Here is a 16,995-nt window from a genome sequence, read left to right as displayed (position 1 = left end):
CCCCCAGCCCCCAGCCCCCATCGGGGGTGGCGGTGGTGGGGAGGGCACTGAGGTCAGGAGCCGCTGTGAGCGTCTCTACTGCCATCAAGACTGAGCAAAAGAGGGGCCCGTGTCAGGCTCTGGGCACCACAACACAATCCCATTTGATTAAAAGAAATTTCTGGTAATGAATTAAAGAGACCCAAGGAAAAAAGGACACGGTGGCAATATATTCTCCTGGCACCCAGCATACAGAGGGGAAGCGGGGGGAAGAGAGAAAGGAGACATAAATAAAAGGCACTACTCACTGGGGCTTTTTTCTTCTGCAAGGTCACAGGCACAGAGCAGGTCAGAATCGATCGAGATGGGCTTCTGCTTAATCCAGAACTTGGTGCTGGCTTTCTGACTCGTGACAGGGTCTATCTCCACTTTGTCTCCAGAGATACCTGTAAGGCCGAGGGGAGGACAGAAGAGAAGCCACGAGAAGTACGAGGTGTAAGCGATTTCAGTGGAATCACTTGACCTGTTTTGTAAATCCTAAATTGAACGAGCATGAACTCTTTCTAGGGCTTCGGGAATGCCATGGGCTTCTTAAGACAGAGGTAAGGAGACTCCAAATGGCACGGAGAAGCCGCCCGTCTGGCCTCCTGGGTGGGTGAGCCAGGGTCGGGGAGGGGGGTGGGCAGCAACCAAAATCCGTATACGAAGGTATTATGAAGCTTTCCTTCTTGGAAAAGATACAATATAGAGCTTACCTACATATCGTTAATGAAATCAACTGTAAGGTAAGGTTCATTTAAGCAATTCTGATCAGTGGTCTCTGCTGTGTTTTGTTGTAGAAGATCTGGGTTGGGCAGACAGAGCTGTCAAATCACCTATGCCTAAACAGTCAGGCTACCAATGAAGAGCTTCTGACCTGGAAAAATCGTCCACACTAAACACAGGAAAAGCTTCTCTCTCTCGCTAAAGAACTGACACTAAGTAACTGTCCACAGCATATTTAAAGGAAGTCACAGGAGGACCACCAGGTGCTTCACGTAAAACCTTCCAAGCGCAAGACTTCAGGCTGTGGAGGTACTGCTCCTCCACTAAGGGAGACAGCCCTGGGTGTGCACTTTATGCAACAAAGGCTTTCTAACAGGGAACCAGAATGTTAACTATGGGGACTTCAGGCTTCATTTTCAGAGCCCTGAGAGACACAACACACTGCACAGTGACCGCGAGCAAAGCTGCTGGGAGAACCACGACAGCGCCAGGAGGCGGGGTATCCTGGGACCACCTTGGAAACCACAGCAATGCTCTCCTGGATCTCTGAGCAGACGGTGCCCAGCCTGACACATAACATCTAGGCTAGAAGCCCTCTTTTCCCTTTTACTGAAAATTGAGGAATCTGTTCATGAAGTAAAACAAAACCCTTCAATATCCTTCCAGAGTGGGCCCCAGAAGGAATCTTAAAAGTAATTAATTTTTAGGCCACAGTTTCAAGGTCAGGGTCAAAGTGACAACAAGCAAAATGAAGATATAAGAAACCATTAAAACCACTGAATGTACATTCTACAGAAAAGACAACCAGAGTTAACATATTTCATCCTATGGATCACGCTCAGGAATTTTAAACTATCATGTGAGAAAACCTGGTAGGCCAAAAGATAAGGCAGATAAAAGAAATAGCTACATTAAAAAACAAAAACCAAGAGACCACAATGACCACAGTCAGACCAAATTTAAAATTAAAAAAGAAAAGAAATACAAAATCCTAGTGATGAATTGTGCTACGCACTCCACTCATCTCTATTTTATTTTATGAATAAAGAAATCCCAGGTAGGAGCCAGACAAAGGCCAGAGGCTGGACAGACTACAGCACAGTATCACCTGCCGTATCTGAAGGAGACCCGCAGTTCAGTTGCTTAACCCCAGTCATTACCGTGTGGTCTTAGGAAAAGATGAACAATTGGTATTTTTTTAATTAATCGAATGCTGGAATTTGTCATTAGGCATCTTTCAGGAATGCCCTATTTCAATTAGGCATAATGTCATCAGCCAATTGACTCTGAACGTTCAGGTCTAGATGATTTCAGGAGGGTGAGAATGCATCAGGAGACTGATTTTATTACATTTCACTTAAAATAGATTACAACTACCCAGTCACACTCTTCCCTCCAATTTGGTCATTAATTGTTAAAGATCTGGACATTTCTATAGTTCCCTGAAAGAAACAAAGTACTTACACCGTGGTTGTTGGTTGTAAGTGGCTCCCCACCTCCCTACCTTCCTCTGCTTATTTTGACATTTATAAAAGTCAAAACGAGAAGAGCAAAATAAATGTGCATATCTCTTCTGTGGAATAAACCCTGCCCCACATTCCTTTCTCAGAAAGGGAGGGGGACGATCATCATCAGAGAGACACGGTTTTAAAATTTTGTTCTACGGCCCTGCAACTTCTGAAGCCGTAGTCAGTCAATATTGTTAATGTAGCTTGTTAATTTGATAGGATTTGTCAGGTAACTCCACTGGAAAATTATATAAAACTGTTCCAGATGAAAAGATGATAGTGACATGAATTAAAGTGATAGAACAATAGTGGAATATAAACCAGAAATGACACCCAAAGTGGCTGTTGATTTATTGCCGTACTGAGTTTGGTTCTGGGCTCCCATGTATATTAGTGCTACAAATCTGGGTCCATTTAGCAGAGGGATGCGCATACATACATCACCAGCTCCTGCTCCAAGCCAAGGTCACTCCCCATTGCATCAATCTTTTCAACAGAGCCTACTTCACAAAGCAGGACTTTTGTAACCATCTCAGATGTAACAGACTCTCGTCCTCTTTCATCTTTCTTTTATCATGTAAAGTACACTTTAACTTCTATTATTTTTATCTGCAAATTGTTCCTGTAGAGTTCATCCATTATGGGCTGTATCTTAGCATCAGTAGCCTAAGCTCTGTTCCACCATGAGAACACTTTCCCAAACACACCCTTTCCTGGGGTTATTGTGCAGTCACCGTTCACCAAGGGGAACCCCCAAGTCTGTGGTTTGGGGATGAAGATGTGGGAGTTTAGTGTATTAGGATCAAGACAGGCAGGCAGGTGGAACACCATTGAAACAAGCAGTGTATTTCAAAACAGCTGTGTGGAAATCAGATTTTTTCTGAATCAAATCACATTTTCCCAGTGACTTCTAGTTTCAGAGATACTTTATCTTCATTTTGGATTGATCTGTAATTGGCAGGGGCTCCCAACACTTTAGTTTTAACTTTCTCTGCCCTGCAGGCTTTCAGTCAAGCAGTTAATGATCTGTAAAACACTCGCCTGCCTAGAGGAGTCACTATTTAAAGAAGCCTGTAGGGGAATCTCTCCTGATGGGAAAAATCCTTTTGTACATTAAATAATCTCCCCCTCCTTGAGATGTGTGTGAGTTTGGCTTCTTAAAGCGGGGCGCATGGCCTCACAGGACCCTGCTCGCTCCTGCTGGACAAGCAGCAGCGCCATCGGAGCGCACTTTCCTGAGCACACCCAGCCTCCACTGCGGAATTCAGCCTGAAGCAAACAGACCTCTCTGGCCCTGGCCTGGGAGCTGAAAGGACAAGGCAGCCTGGTGGAGAGGAGAGCAGTTTGGAGCCTGGTGCTACAGGCCAGGTCGGGGGCAAAGGGTGGTGAGGTGTTAACTGGCACCAACCCTGCGCCAGAATGGGTAGGAACCCCTTGCGTGCACTGATGCCAATCTCACAACCACCTTATGAGGTCGGCTCCTGGGTTTTCCTCTATTTTATAGATGAGGAACTTGAAACCATGGGGAGGAGACAGACGTAACTTGCCCAAGTTCACATAGCTGCCAAGTGGCGGAGCCGGAATGGGAAGAAAGCCAGGTAACCTGGTTCCAGAACGTGTCCTCTCAGCCACAGCATTATTCTGCCAGAACTGTGCGAGGTGCTGTATATAACCTGTGCTAGGGGAGGGGAAGGCGCTGGTCTGAGGCTGGGGAGCGTTTAAGTGGGAAAGCCGTGTTCACGCCCAGAGCCATCCGCGTCCCGAGTGTGGGACTTACCCCACTGCTCCTCACCCAGTCTTTAGTCTTCTCTCTCCATTTTCACCAAGGAACAAACAATATTCAAATGTGCCAATAAATGGACACCTTTAATTTTGTTCATACGTGGAAAACTGAAGCATGAAGTTCTATCAATATTCTTCTGCTCAACCACTGAGCATGGTTCTGATTTCCTTGGCTAAAGTTTTTGTGTCAAGTCTCTGAAGAAAAGGGCTTCCTTGGTGGCTTAGCTGGTAAAGAATCTGCCTGCAGTGCAGGAGACCCAGGTTCAATTCCTGGGTTGGGAAGATCCCCTGGAGCAGGAAATGCCAACCCACTCCAGTATTCTTGTCTGGAGAATCCCATGGACAGAGAAGCCTGGCGGGCTACAGCCCGTGGGGTCCCACAGAGTCAGTCGGACACGACTGAGCGACTAACAATTTCACTTTCTTCTGAAGGAAAGGCAGAGGCACTCCTTGAAGTGTCGTTTATGCATGATTAACAGGTAATTCAAATGATAAATATATGTCCAAGAAAAGAAGGGAAAGCTGGTTTCTATTAAGTTTGCATTTCTCTAACTTAAATGGCCAACAATAGAGGACTAGTTAAGACAACCATGTCAGAATACAATATAACCATGAAAAATTATGTATAAAAAAAGCTCTGATTTGGAAAAATTCTTATGATGCTAGGTGAAAAGGACAGGGACAATATTTACAGAAAAGAGGTCAAAAGGATATGCTTCACTGGTTAAGTCAAGTCTGGCCAGTGGAAATTTCACCAAAATAAAAACAAATATCATTTTAAAAGTTGACTTTTTTTGTGGGGGCTGGTTTCTACTTAAGAATTCAGTACCCTTTCCCAATTTTTAAAACATGAGAGGAAAGGAGTATGTTAAATTTTGTAACTGGTAATGATAAGAAGTGATCCTAAACCGGAGACGACCCCCCCGAGCAGTTCTTCGGTACCCACAGGGCTGCAAACACGGGTGCCACTCTGACCGACGGTGCCTGGGAGGCTCCACTCCAGCAGGCTCGGCCAGTGAGGAGGAAGAGAGGATGCAGGCTGGCCCCTTCCCTCAGAAACAAGGGAGGCCATTTGTCTCTCTTACCAGCTCTCTTCCCCAACCCACTTATCCAAAGCCATCCGTCATGACCTTTTCATGTTCCCACTTCTGACAGCTTCCAGATACAGTGAGTCAAACTTCACTGGGAGCAAACTATCACACCAACTGTCAAGGCAGAAAACACTGCCTGACTGCTGTCCTACATCAACGCCAGCGTATAAATCCTTCCTTAACGAGACAGCTCAAAATAAACAAAAATGCAACTCTCACATATATACAACTCTCTGGGGAGACTATTTGTTCAAGGCCTTAGAGTTATCACCAGGAGATCCGTTGTCTGTTTTAGCTAACTGAACGATTTTCCTAAGAGGAAATTAGCCCTATGCATTATTTCTGCTAACACAGACTGGGCATCTACCCTGGACAACCTCTGTGCTGGGTCCTTTCATGTGTAGCAACTGATCACAAGCTCAGCATATCTCTATCAGGAAGGCAGGAGCAGCCTAGTTTGTATTTCAAGGCAGTGGCATAGAGGTTACAGACAGGGAACTCTGGAGTCAGAGAGTCCTGATCCTGACTTTGGAGATCAGCTTCCCTATTTTCTAATGCTGTGATTTTGGGAAACTTGCTAAAAACTGACAATAATAGAATCCACCTCATGGGCTTGTTACAAGGATTGAATGAAATAAGACTTGTAAAAGTGTCAGCAATAGTGCTTAATCCATAGCTAGTGGCCTTCCCTAGTGGCTCAGATGGTAAAGAATCTGCTTGCAATGCACAAGATACCAGTTTGATCCCTGGGTCGGGAAAACTCCCTGGAGAAGGGAATGGCTACCCACTCCAGTATTCTTGCCTGGAGAATCCCATGGGCAGAGGAACCTGGTGGGCTACAGTCCTTGGGGTTGCACAGAATTGGACACGACTGAGCGATTCACATATACAGGGACACCTATTACTACTTCTCATGACTGCTGTTATCTGGAGTCAGGCACTAGGCTAAGGGATGCGACACAGATCAAGAGATGATGGTCAGGACGAGTGCAAGCTCAGAGAGTCACAGGAGGGATATGAACAAGGGACCTGCCAGGCCCTAGTCTGGGGTGAGGGTTGGGGGTGATTCTCTCGGGAAGCCACTCTATATCCCAGTATGGGAAGCACCAGGATCCAGAATAACCGTCCAATTGCGGAGACCAATGCTCTCAACCCCATGAATCCTGGCAATAGCCTCCTATCCCTAAGAGGACACACTTCTTCCTGGCAACCTCCAAGAGTTCAACTCAAAATCAGGAAGAACATTTTCACACCTGAAGCTGTGGAAACCCTGGAGCTAGGGAACCCCTGCCCTGCATGGTCTCCAGGTCATTAATCTGGCGATCTTGAACCACTGATGTTATCCTGGGCAAAGTGACAGTCTCCCTTGGTGAGCCTGAGCTTCCTCCCTTGTAAAATGGGGAAACAGTACCAACTTCCAGGGTGTCATGAAGGTAGAATGGCCAAAGCATGTAGAAAAGAGCATAGTGCCTGGGACATTATAAGGGCTCAATCAGTATCAGAATTACTACTAAAAATGACCGTGGAAAGGTGAAATGACATACTTGCCCAGGGTGAATCACGTTAGTAAACAAGAGAAGTTGGGGCTAAACCCGGGTCTATGGGACTAAGTCCAGTGTGTGTTCTGATCCCTCAGCTCTTCCCTACTGTCCCAGAGGGGCATGTGTGACTCTTAGAAGGCACAGCCCCCCTCAGGGCACACTTAAAATGCCCTCCAAGAAGCTGAAACACCAGCTCGGCAAAAATTAGGGCATTTAACATTCTACACCTCAGTGTATTTCCTGAATTACTGTTTATTTGCTCAGACATCATGAGCTGTGGTTCATTCATCAATTTCCTACAACTGTGAGTCTGAGACTACAAAAGCCCCACCACTGTTAAATCCCAGAGTCGCTTTTTACACAGTTCTACAATCCTCTTGTCTTCCGGTTACCTATAGCCTTCGAAAGCCTGGAAAAGCCCCCTGGGAGGGTCACTGAACAACTCCTTGCCAGAGTGGATTTTGCTAAATCTATATAGCAATCGATAGCATCCACAGAGCAGGCAGGGAAGTCTTTGAAACTTTTCTGAATTTACACACAGGATCAGATACACAGGCTGTTTGGGCTTAATGAGACCTGAGAGATCATCCAGTCTGGGACTTTCATTCTCCATATGAAGAAACTGAGGCTCAGGGCTGGGATATGCCTTGTCTGATGTCATCCATTAATGACACAGCTACAACATAATTTATATCCCCAAACGAATAAGCTGGGGCTTAAAAAGACCCAGTGTATCTCACTATGCACTTTTATAATCATCAAATGCATTGCAGTATAAAATGCACAGTCTCTGACAATTTATCAGGGATCCAAAACGAGATCAGTAGAACCTTACATTCTTGAGATCAAGTGGATCACTGGTTCTGTTAAGTGGATAAACCTCCCAAAACCACTTGGGATCCAGAGCTAAATGCGGCCAATTTTAACGTATGATCAGTTAGAGACTTGGGAATAAGTCTGCTATACTTGACTAGACCATTACCCTTGGAATGCAAACTCAGAGGTGACCTGACCATGAATGAGACCATGACTGGACAGCAGAACTCGGCACGGTGCTCAGCACAAGGAGCTTACTAAACAAGACCTTGGACTATTTAATCTCAGCAACACCCATCCTTGGATGAGGGCTAAATTCTTGCTGTAGAGAGGGCAGTTGCAAAGATTTTATACTGGGGAAGTTAGGTTCCCAGACTAAATATTCTCCTGGTAAATACATGGTTCCCAGGGGGTGTTAGTGGTAAACAACCTGCCTGCCAATGCTCGCTCCCTGGGTGGGGAAGATCCTCTGGAGGAGGGCATGGCAACCCACTCCAGTATTCTTGCCTGGAGAATCCCATGGATAGAGGAGCCTGGTGGGCTACAGTTCAAAGGACTGCAGAGAGTCAGACACGACTGAAGCAAGTTAGCAAATATACCTCAGGTGAACTTAAATGTGAGGAAGCAGTAATGTTGTTTCTTAAGCCAATTTATAATTAATCGCCTGCAGAATGAGGAAACATCAGATCTTCCCCATGCTCAGTACACTGGTGGAGCTCAAGTGCCAAGGATGAGGAAGTGGTAAAAAGAATATGGAACCTTGGTCAACTTTCACCTATCTGATTTCCATTAATTTCCATTATGCCAGTGGTTATCCACTTTTTCCAGTTCTTAATTCTTTCTTATCCATCTGAGGAGCCTGGCACATTGTCATTAGTAATCCTGGATTACCCAGTAGGGATTCTCAGAAGGGAAGATCTGGGAGTGGAGAGGAAAGCATACAGTTAGAAAAAGCCCCTTGAGTTTCTGACATTTTCCGTCAGGAGATTTTCCCTTGACTTGATCACTGCATTAAGCACTAATGTGGTAAAGACATTTTCCAGAGGAAGTCTTGATAGTGTCTGTCCTGCTACTTCACAGGTTCACTGCTGCTAAGTCGCGTCAGTCGTGTCCGACTCTGTGTGACCCCATAGACGGCAGCCCATCAGGCTCCTCCGTCCCTGGGATTCTCCAGGCAAGAATACTGGAGTGGGTTGCCATTTCCTTCTCCAGTGCATGAAAGTGAAAAGTGAAAGTGAAGTCGCTCAGTCGTCTCCGACTCTTCGCGACCCCATGGGCTGCAGCCTACTAGGCTCCTCCGTCCATGGGATTTTCCAGGCAAGAGTACTGGAGTGGGGTGCCATTGCCTTCTCCCTCACAGGTTCACTAGGATTTGTTAAATTCTGTTCCAACTTTTGGTTCAGAAAATGTTGCCGCAATAGGAAGAGAATCATCCTTTAATACTAGAATTTGTTACTAGCTTATTGTTATGAGTACTTAGAATGTTAGAATTTGCATTCTCCAATTACTCAGTGGATCCAGGGATCTTGGAGCTAAGCACAACGCATGTCTCCCCATGAATATTTCAGTGTCTCTGCATGGAGAAGGGATATCTCCCCAGTATTCAATCTGAGATGGACACATGGAAGGAAGATGAGTCCGTTTCTTAAGAACACACATTTCCAGATTGTGTCATTACCTGAACTATACTCCATCGGAAAGTAACAGGGGCATATATTTTATTCAAACAGCCACATGAACTACTTTTAGTGTCAGAGTGAGCCTCAGGAGCAGTAAGTCCAGGCCACACATACAGATTTCACTCAGGCAGTCCTGTGTTGTAATGTGTTTCTTAAGTTTGCATGCTATGTATTAAAAGTAACACTGTTATAAGGTCTTCTCTTGAGGGCTGGCTTGTAGGTACCGACCAGTAGATTAAATAACGACTCGAGGAAAGACAACAGGTGGCAAACACGCTGCCTCTCGCCATGCTCAGGCCCAGGGCAGACATTTTTATCAATCACCAAGTTGACGTCGCACTCTCACGCAGCTTGAGATGCTACCTCAGCGCAATGCTCCGGGCATCCATTACAAACCTGACTGGAGCTGGTTCATGAGATGAAGCCCTCTTTGCTTCTCTAAGGTATGTGCTACTGCACACTTGATACTTTTGTTAACAAAGTACTATGATGAAAAGTGTTATGATTACGCGTATGGTGAGGAGAGAATGGAGGTAACCATGGAAACTTTTGTAGAGGTTATTTTATAATCTTACACCATAATAACATGGATGGAATTCATGGTATATTGTATGTTCAGTAATATATTCTTTGGGTGATGTGGAGATGGTCAATACTGACAATTGAGAAGGTGAAGGGCTCAAGTGAGCACAAGTGGCATGACTATCAAAACACTTCTCAGCCTGAGACCCCGTGCTGGGAAAACCAGGCTGACCTGCCCAATCAGCAGAAACAAGCCTTGGACAAAGGGATAAAGGGCAAGAAAGTCCTTTGAATACTGTGAGACTGCATTTCCCAAACCCCACAATTATGAAGAGATTCTGAGCCAACAGATCTGGGACGAGGCCAGGAGGTGGTGATTCTGATACATGGTCATGGTAGGAACTGCTGCCTTAGGGTACCATGTAAATGAGAGGCCTTCCCGGTCTTGATTCTTACATGGGTTTATTGGCGGCCCCTTGGCTGGTGTGTCATAATTAATTCAGTTTCTGTTAGCCAGCTAACAAGAACTTATTGATAGTATACCATGGGCTTCTTAGATCATGGCTGGCATTCGCCATCTGATCTTTTTCTTTTTTTAACTTTTGACCACACCATGTGGCAAACGTCATCTTAGTTCCTCAACCAGGGATGGAACCTGTGCCCTCTGTAGTGGAAGCTCAGAGTCTTAACCACTGGACCATGAAGGAAATCCACCTTTTGACACTTGTAGAGTCAATTTCACCAAAACTCCTTCAACCTGCCAGCCTTGGGATGTTTGGGTAGCAACCATGTCTTAGTGCCCGATCCTGTGGTCAAGCATACAGGAGCTCAAGTTAATGGAAAAAAAATCTCAACTTGGTATAAGTTCAAGCAAGGTCTACACTTAAAGGGCATCTGTGCTTTTAGGCCCAACATGGAAGGGAAGCAGACAAGATGAAAAAAAAATCCAAAAATGTTTTTGGGAAATATAGGAACGGTCAGGCATGATGGCTTTGTCTGGTGTTTTCTGGGCTGGTAGAGCAAGGATGGCAAACAGATTTCAGCCTAAGAACCAACACCAACTGATTGGTGGGCACTGCTTCTGGGCTGTGTTGGAAAGGATTCTGGGGTCAGGTCTGTGCCCAGAGGGAAGAGGTGCAGTGACTGGTCAACAGTGTGAGTGGAGGAGGGACTAGCAGCACACATGCTGCCCTGTCCAGATGCTGGGCGGGGAGAAGAGTGAAGGATGCACAGAACGTTTGCAACGGGCCAACTAGAAGTAATCACTTCCTTGGTGAAGGGACACTATTAACGAAAGCGGCGTCTGTCGTGTGATGGACTGGATTGAGTGTATGGGATTGAGTTTCAGTCCCAGTTCTGCTACTGGGATGAATATCCTACTGTGTATGTGATGGCTGAGGGGGAGGGCAGGACAGTACTTGTTAAGTGACAGCTAAGTGCCAGTAAGCACTAAGTGCTTTATATACATCACGGGATTTCATTAACTCCTCCAAGTGTCAGTTTTCTGTCATGAAATGGGAATGGCATTGTCAATGCGCTGTGTCAATTAAATACGGTAAAGGGGTGAAAGTTCATTGTATACCATACGTTGTTATAGGAATAGAGTATTGGTGCAAGGAGGATCTGCTTTCAAGGCACGCTCCAGTGGTCAGCCAGTGGCCTCAGCCTCAGACAGTCCTGGGTTCTGATCTCAGCTTCACTACTTACTAGATTTCCCCTACACCCCACTTTCCTCACATAAAAAAACAGAGATAATACCAGTACTATCTAATAAAGTCCTATGATCACAGGAGACAATGCATGCAAGAATGACCAGCAGAGTGCCTGGCATATAGCAAGCATTTGATAAATGACATCTGCTTTTAAAAATTATAGAGCTTCCTTTTTGGCTCAGCTGGTGAAGAATCTTCCTGCAATCTGGGAGACCTGGGTTTGATCCCTGGGTTGGGAAGATTTCCCTGGAGAATGGAAAGGCTACCCACTCCAGTATTCTGGCCTGGAGAACTCCATGGGCTGTATATTCCATGGGGTCGCAAAGAGTCAGACATGACTGAGTGACTTTCACTTCACTTTAAAAATTATAATTTTTCTTGTTATCACTATTTAAAAAGATTAGATGGTTGCCCCACGTTTCATGAATGGCCTCTAATAAAGTTTTTCATTCATATGAAAGTCTGGTGGAAAATCTATTGAATTTGGGGTCTTGCAGATCAAAATCTGAGTCTCTTATCCCCTGACTTTTGCAGAAACAAGTGGCAGATGGTAAAACTGGAACATCACGATGCCCCTGCTCCTCGATCAGGAGGCAGGCCGCTGTGACGGCACCATGGAGCTCGGGGATGCTGAGCCGTGGCAACGTGTTCTCAGGTACCACTCACTCAGAGTGGACGGCTGGTCTTCTCCTGGATCGGCGGCGCTGCTGGGTGAATGCCGCACGCAGACACTTACCGCGGGCGAGTGCAATCTCTGCTCTGACTGACACAGGATGGACGAGCGGAGGAGACCATCCATCAGTGTCAGGAAAGATCTGAAGCACCTGGCTAGTCAGTTGAAATAAAATAAATTATTTACTGATCTCGGAATCCAGCTGCTCACTTGACTGCTCATAAAGAGTGTGTGCTGCCCTGAACTTTGCGGTTGAGTCTGTTTCAGAAAGAAGAATTTCCGGACTGCTGCGTGCAGGCTTTTGTTGTTGTTGTGAGAATGAGAGGGTGTTACCATTTGCTTTCCAAGGAGGATGTGTGTATCTGAATTCATGTGCATGGGAATAGGAAGTGGACTGATTCACTGCATGATATAGTGCTCATGGGCATGGTTATCTGACTGTCACAAAATTATTGTACTTAAGATTAATTAATGAAGCTTTTGCTTATAATGCTAAAGACTAAATTTAGATTCATAATGGAAACCAAATGCTCTGATATCTATTTTAGAAGTGCCTCAGTTGTGACTCTCCACCAGAGGGCGCTATGGGTGTCACTGGAAGCATCCAGAGCTGACCGCAACCAGTTTCCCAATCATCCCGCTTCTGAGAACCAGTGCTCTAAAGAGATACTTGGGTTACCAACATCATCCATGCCTACCTGACAAGTCCGCACCATGACTTTGCCAATAGAAAGTGAAAGTGAAAGTCACTCAGTCGTGTCCAACTCTTTGCGACCCCATGGACTGTACAGTCCATGGAATTCTCCAGGCCAGATTATTGGAGTGGGTAGCCTTTCCCTTCTCCAGAGGATCTTCTCAACTCAGGGATGGAACCCAGGTCTCCCATACTGCAGGCAGATTCTTTACCAGCTGAGCCACAAGGGAAGCCCCTTGTCAATAGAGCCACTACCTAATCTGAGTGATGTGGTTAAATAAATACTTTCAGGGTGGTGGACCAGGAGAGAAAGCAATAAATAAAATAAATATTAATGACAATGACAACACTAAGATAAACTCCTGTGGGCCACTTTCATACACAATCTTGAAAGATAAACATTATAATTCCCACTTCATAAATGACAAACATGAAGACTGAAAGAGGAAGGAACTTGTCTAAGCTTAGGCTGCAGGTAAGCGGTAAAGCTGGGATTCAAACCCACTGTTCCCTGCAGAGTTGGGTGTCTTTGCGTAGATCCTTTTGTGAACTTTTCCCTTTGAATGAATATACAGATCAGAATCTGATGAATTCAAGTTTGGTTTTACCCTTCAGAAAAAATTTGGGGAAAGAAGTCCACACTATCGGTTATCTTTCCAAGGCACTGCTTTCCACCTGGGGAAACAGCAGGCATGGGTCTGCTGATGATGCTTGCCTTGGAGAATCCCCACCTTGTACCCTGGACCTCTATCTTGACTGCAGTCAGGCTACTTACTGGGCTTCTTAAAGTTAGAACCACTCAGAAAAAGCAGACCTTCTGTTACTGGGAAGGAACTGCAGGCAAGCACAAACGATGTCTGAGTAGCATTCTTATCTTTGCAAACTTTTAATTGAGGATATACAAACAGAAAGTACATAAATCCTAAGACTATATAAAACCTGTCTTTCCCACCAAGTCTACAGAAATCATGTAATCAGCACCCGGACCAAGAAACAGAACTTTATCAGCTCCCCAGATGCTCCCCCTCCAGTCACTGTAGTCTCTTCAGCCCTGGATAACCACTATCATTACATCTACAGATTATCTTTGTATATTTTTGAACATTATACAGATGGAACCGTACAGCATTTACTTTCGCCCCCTTTCTGACTTGTTTTTTTACTTCTATGAGAGATACCAGAAAAAGCACCTTTAGGAAGAAAAACACTGAAGAACTTTATGTTTTAACAATCAACATTAAATAAGCCTTTTGTACCACTTTGACGGTTTTTTGTGAGGAGGGATAAAGAGGTCTACAGAAGGGGAAAAAAGATGGGTTCTGTGTGTTCTGACTCTAAGATACTGGTGCTAATTTCTCTATTTAGTCTGTCATGATCATCATCATCTTAGAAGCTGATGTTTATTGAGCACTTGCTATGTGCCAGGTGCCTTTCTAAGTATTCCACGTGTGATAAGACATTTGGTCCCCATAATTACCTCATCTGTGAGATAGAGACTATTATCTTCATCTTACAAAGGAGGAGACGATAGCTTTGCATCACTTGCCTGTGTTGATACAGCTAATGAATGAGTCAGGGTTTGAACCGAGACTTCTAACTCTTGAGTCTGTCCTCCAAGCTTCTACTATGTTGCATCTCCACTAACAGATCTTATTTAAGAGGGTTTACCAACTGCCAGGCCTTGGCTAAGCTCGATGGAGTATCTGACTTGTTCCCCACAGTAATCCTAAGAAGCTGGCACACTCACATTCTCATTTAAACAGAACAGAATCGAGGCTCAGAAAGATTAAGACATTGCTTAATACAACTGGTTGTTGACAGAGTCACAATTTAAACCAGATGTGATTCCAATGCTCATCTCTTAATTACTAAGCTACTGTCAGCTTACTTCAAGCTCCTGTCAGTCAAGCTGGTAAGAGATATTTGAGAGATTTCTGAACTTATTACAAATTAGCCGGACTAATGTCCATGTAAGAAAAGGTTTTATTATGAGACACATATGAATCCTTCGTGAGAAACAGAACACTCATGAGTCTTCAAGTTAGAATTCAAGCTTTCTCCCTTTACACATGAAGTAAAGGATGCCCCGGAAGGGGTGGTGTGGCTGAGGTCCCAGTAGAGCCCGGGAAGATGCCAGCTCCCTGACTGAGAAAGTCTGGCACCTGTACCCATTGCCCTCCTCCTGTTGTCCTCTGTTAGGGAGTGGGGGCACTCACATTAGCCAGACCAGGATTCTTCCCTGAAACCACCTGCTGTTGTGAGTGTGGGCATGAGACGTCACTTCTCTGCACCTCATCTATTTAATACCTTCTCTGTCAGATGGAGACAGTAAAAGCACCTACATTTTAGGCAGGTTAGTAATGCATGTAAAGCACTCACAGGTGAGGATACCTCTAGGTAACGGCCATGAGGAGGATGACGATGGTGTGGTGTTCATATTATGTTGACAACCACGGCACTTTTTCTACTCCTGTTAGGTTTAAGTCATAATAGAAATTCAGCGCTTCATGGAAACAAATTAACCCCACATATTAACTGAATTTTAGTTCTAGATTATCTGGTGAGGATCCAAATATAGCTTCTGAGATCATTAAAAAAAGCCTCCTGAATAAAGGCATGAATGAATAGCAATGAATTCACGGAATGAGAACAGGCAAGTGGCGATGTTACAAAGCAGTTCTAAGGAGAGGATGTGAGAAAATTACAGAATGGAAATTATGGAACTCCACAGAAGTCAATCAGTTTGAAAAGAGTCTCAAGTTGGTTCTATTTCTAACCTTCCACTTCATAAAAAAGAAGACAAGACAGAGAACTCAGGTGGCAAAAAGGAGTGACTTTAAATTTCATTGTTTCAACATTTGCTCTGAAAGCAAATTACCGTGCATCATTCAGGTCACACAAAAGCGGCAGGTTGTTTCTCTCCCTATTTCGACATTGACCACTTACAGAAAGTCCGTCCTCTGTCCACGCACTTACCTAACTGGACGTCGGTCGTGAAGCGGAGTCTGTGGATCATGCTGACTTTGAATGACTTGTAGTGGTGGCTGCTCAACATATCCTGCACTGTAGCTATGTCAATCTGCGAATCCTCCTCGAAAACTCCGTCTGCCCTTGAACCTGGGGAGGAAAAAGCAGTTTAACACATAAAGATACATGAGGCTTGGCAAATGGTGTCTGCTTTAAAATGCTTTGGGATAAATTAAAATAATATGGGCTATTTAATTTGGAAAAGAAAAGGCTGAGTGATGACTTAATAATGCCATTCCAGTAAACAGAGAACGGTAACATATTAATCATTCAACAATTAATTCCACAAACACTGCCTTGTTCTATGGCAGCCCCTTGGCAGGGCAGCAGCCATACAGAGGGCAGAAAAACTCCTGCTCACCAGAAGCTCTGTCTCCACAAGAGTAAGTCAAAGTCACAAAAGCACGAGTACTCAGACTTCTTGGTTCTTTTTCTAATAATTTTCCTGATCATAAGAGTAATCCATGCTCCCTGAAGAATCCTTGTCCTTTCCAAGATTCTCAAACTGTTAATCAGCTCTGTGTCCCGTGGCCCACAGCCTCCACTGGTTCAGCTACAAGCCTGCTCACACCTGGATGGCGGTGGCAGTCTCCTCAGCAGCCTCCTGGCCATTAGACTCCTCAGCAATCCAGCTCCTACAGGACTTTTGCGTTTGTCTTTCTAAAGCTTTGATCAGTTATTCACTTATCAAACGTCTAGTCAGAGCTTTGTGCACACCAAGTACTCAGATACTGGGGACAAATAAGACTGGAGCTCAGAAATCCTCCCTGGCTTCCAAGGCCTCCTGGATGAAGCACACTCTTTTCAGTCAAGCAATCAAGGCTGTCCAGTCTTGCTGAAACAAAAACTTCCCACTTCTCACACATACCTTCTCTACTGCTTAGGTTTCTGTGTCGAGAGACCTGTGTACAGGTTTAGGTTTCTCTACCTCTGGGCCTTTGCTCATGTGGTACCGTTGGCCTAGAACATCTCTTCTGTCAAAACTCTGCCCAGGCTAGTCAGATTCCAGCTCTCCCTGAATTCCATAGCCGCTGGTTTATATTGGACTCTGGAGCCAGAAAGACCTGGGCTCAACTTCTGGCTGTCTCCAAATAATAATGTGGGACATGTGACTATTTCTCTGAACCCTAGAATCTTCCATCCATAGGATATCAAAATGTATTTAAAGAATCTTACAATACATGTAATAAATAGCAGTCATGGTTA

General features: G+C 44.8%; 1 protein-coding gene across 33 annotated transcripts in view; it reads right to left on the bottom strand.

The window, feature by feature from the left end:
* MAPKAP1 (MAPK associated protein 1) overlaps positions 1-16,995 on the bottom strand; it is a 233,532-nt gene that overhangs the window by 26,388 nt on the left and 190,149 nt on the right. For all 33 annotated transcript variants that reach the window (XM_081588533.1, XM_081588538.1, XM_081588554.1 and 30 more), the window contains 2 exons: positions 15,739-15,879; positions 288-425 (listed from right to left, as the gene is read on the bottom strand). In XM_081588533.1, coding sequence (XP_081444659.1) covers positions 288-425; positions 15,739-15,879 — 279 coding nt within the window. The remainder of the gene's footprint in view (positions 1-287; positions 426-15,738; positions 15,880-16,995) is intronic.

The sequence above is a fragment of the Giraffa tippelskirchi genome, chromosome 4 (assembly GCF_054371585.1).
Source record: "Giraffa tippelskirchi isolate mGirTip1 chromosome 4, T2T-mGirTip1v1.2.pri, whole genome shotgun sequence".
Lineage (NCBI taxonomy): Eukaryota > Metazoa > Chordata > Mammalia > Artiodactyla > Giraffidae > Giraffa > Giraffa tippelskirchi.
This window is presented reverse-complemented; position numbering and strand designations above follow the sequence as displayed.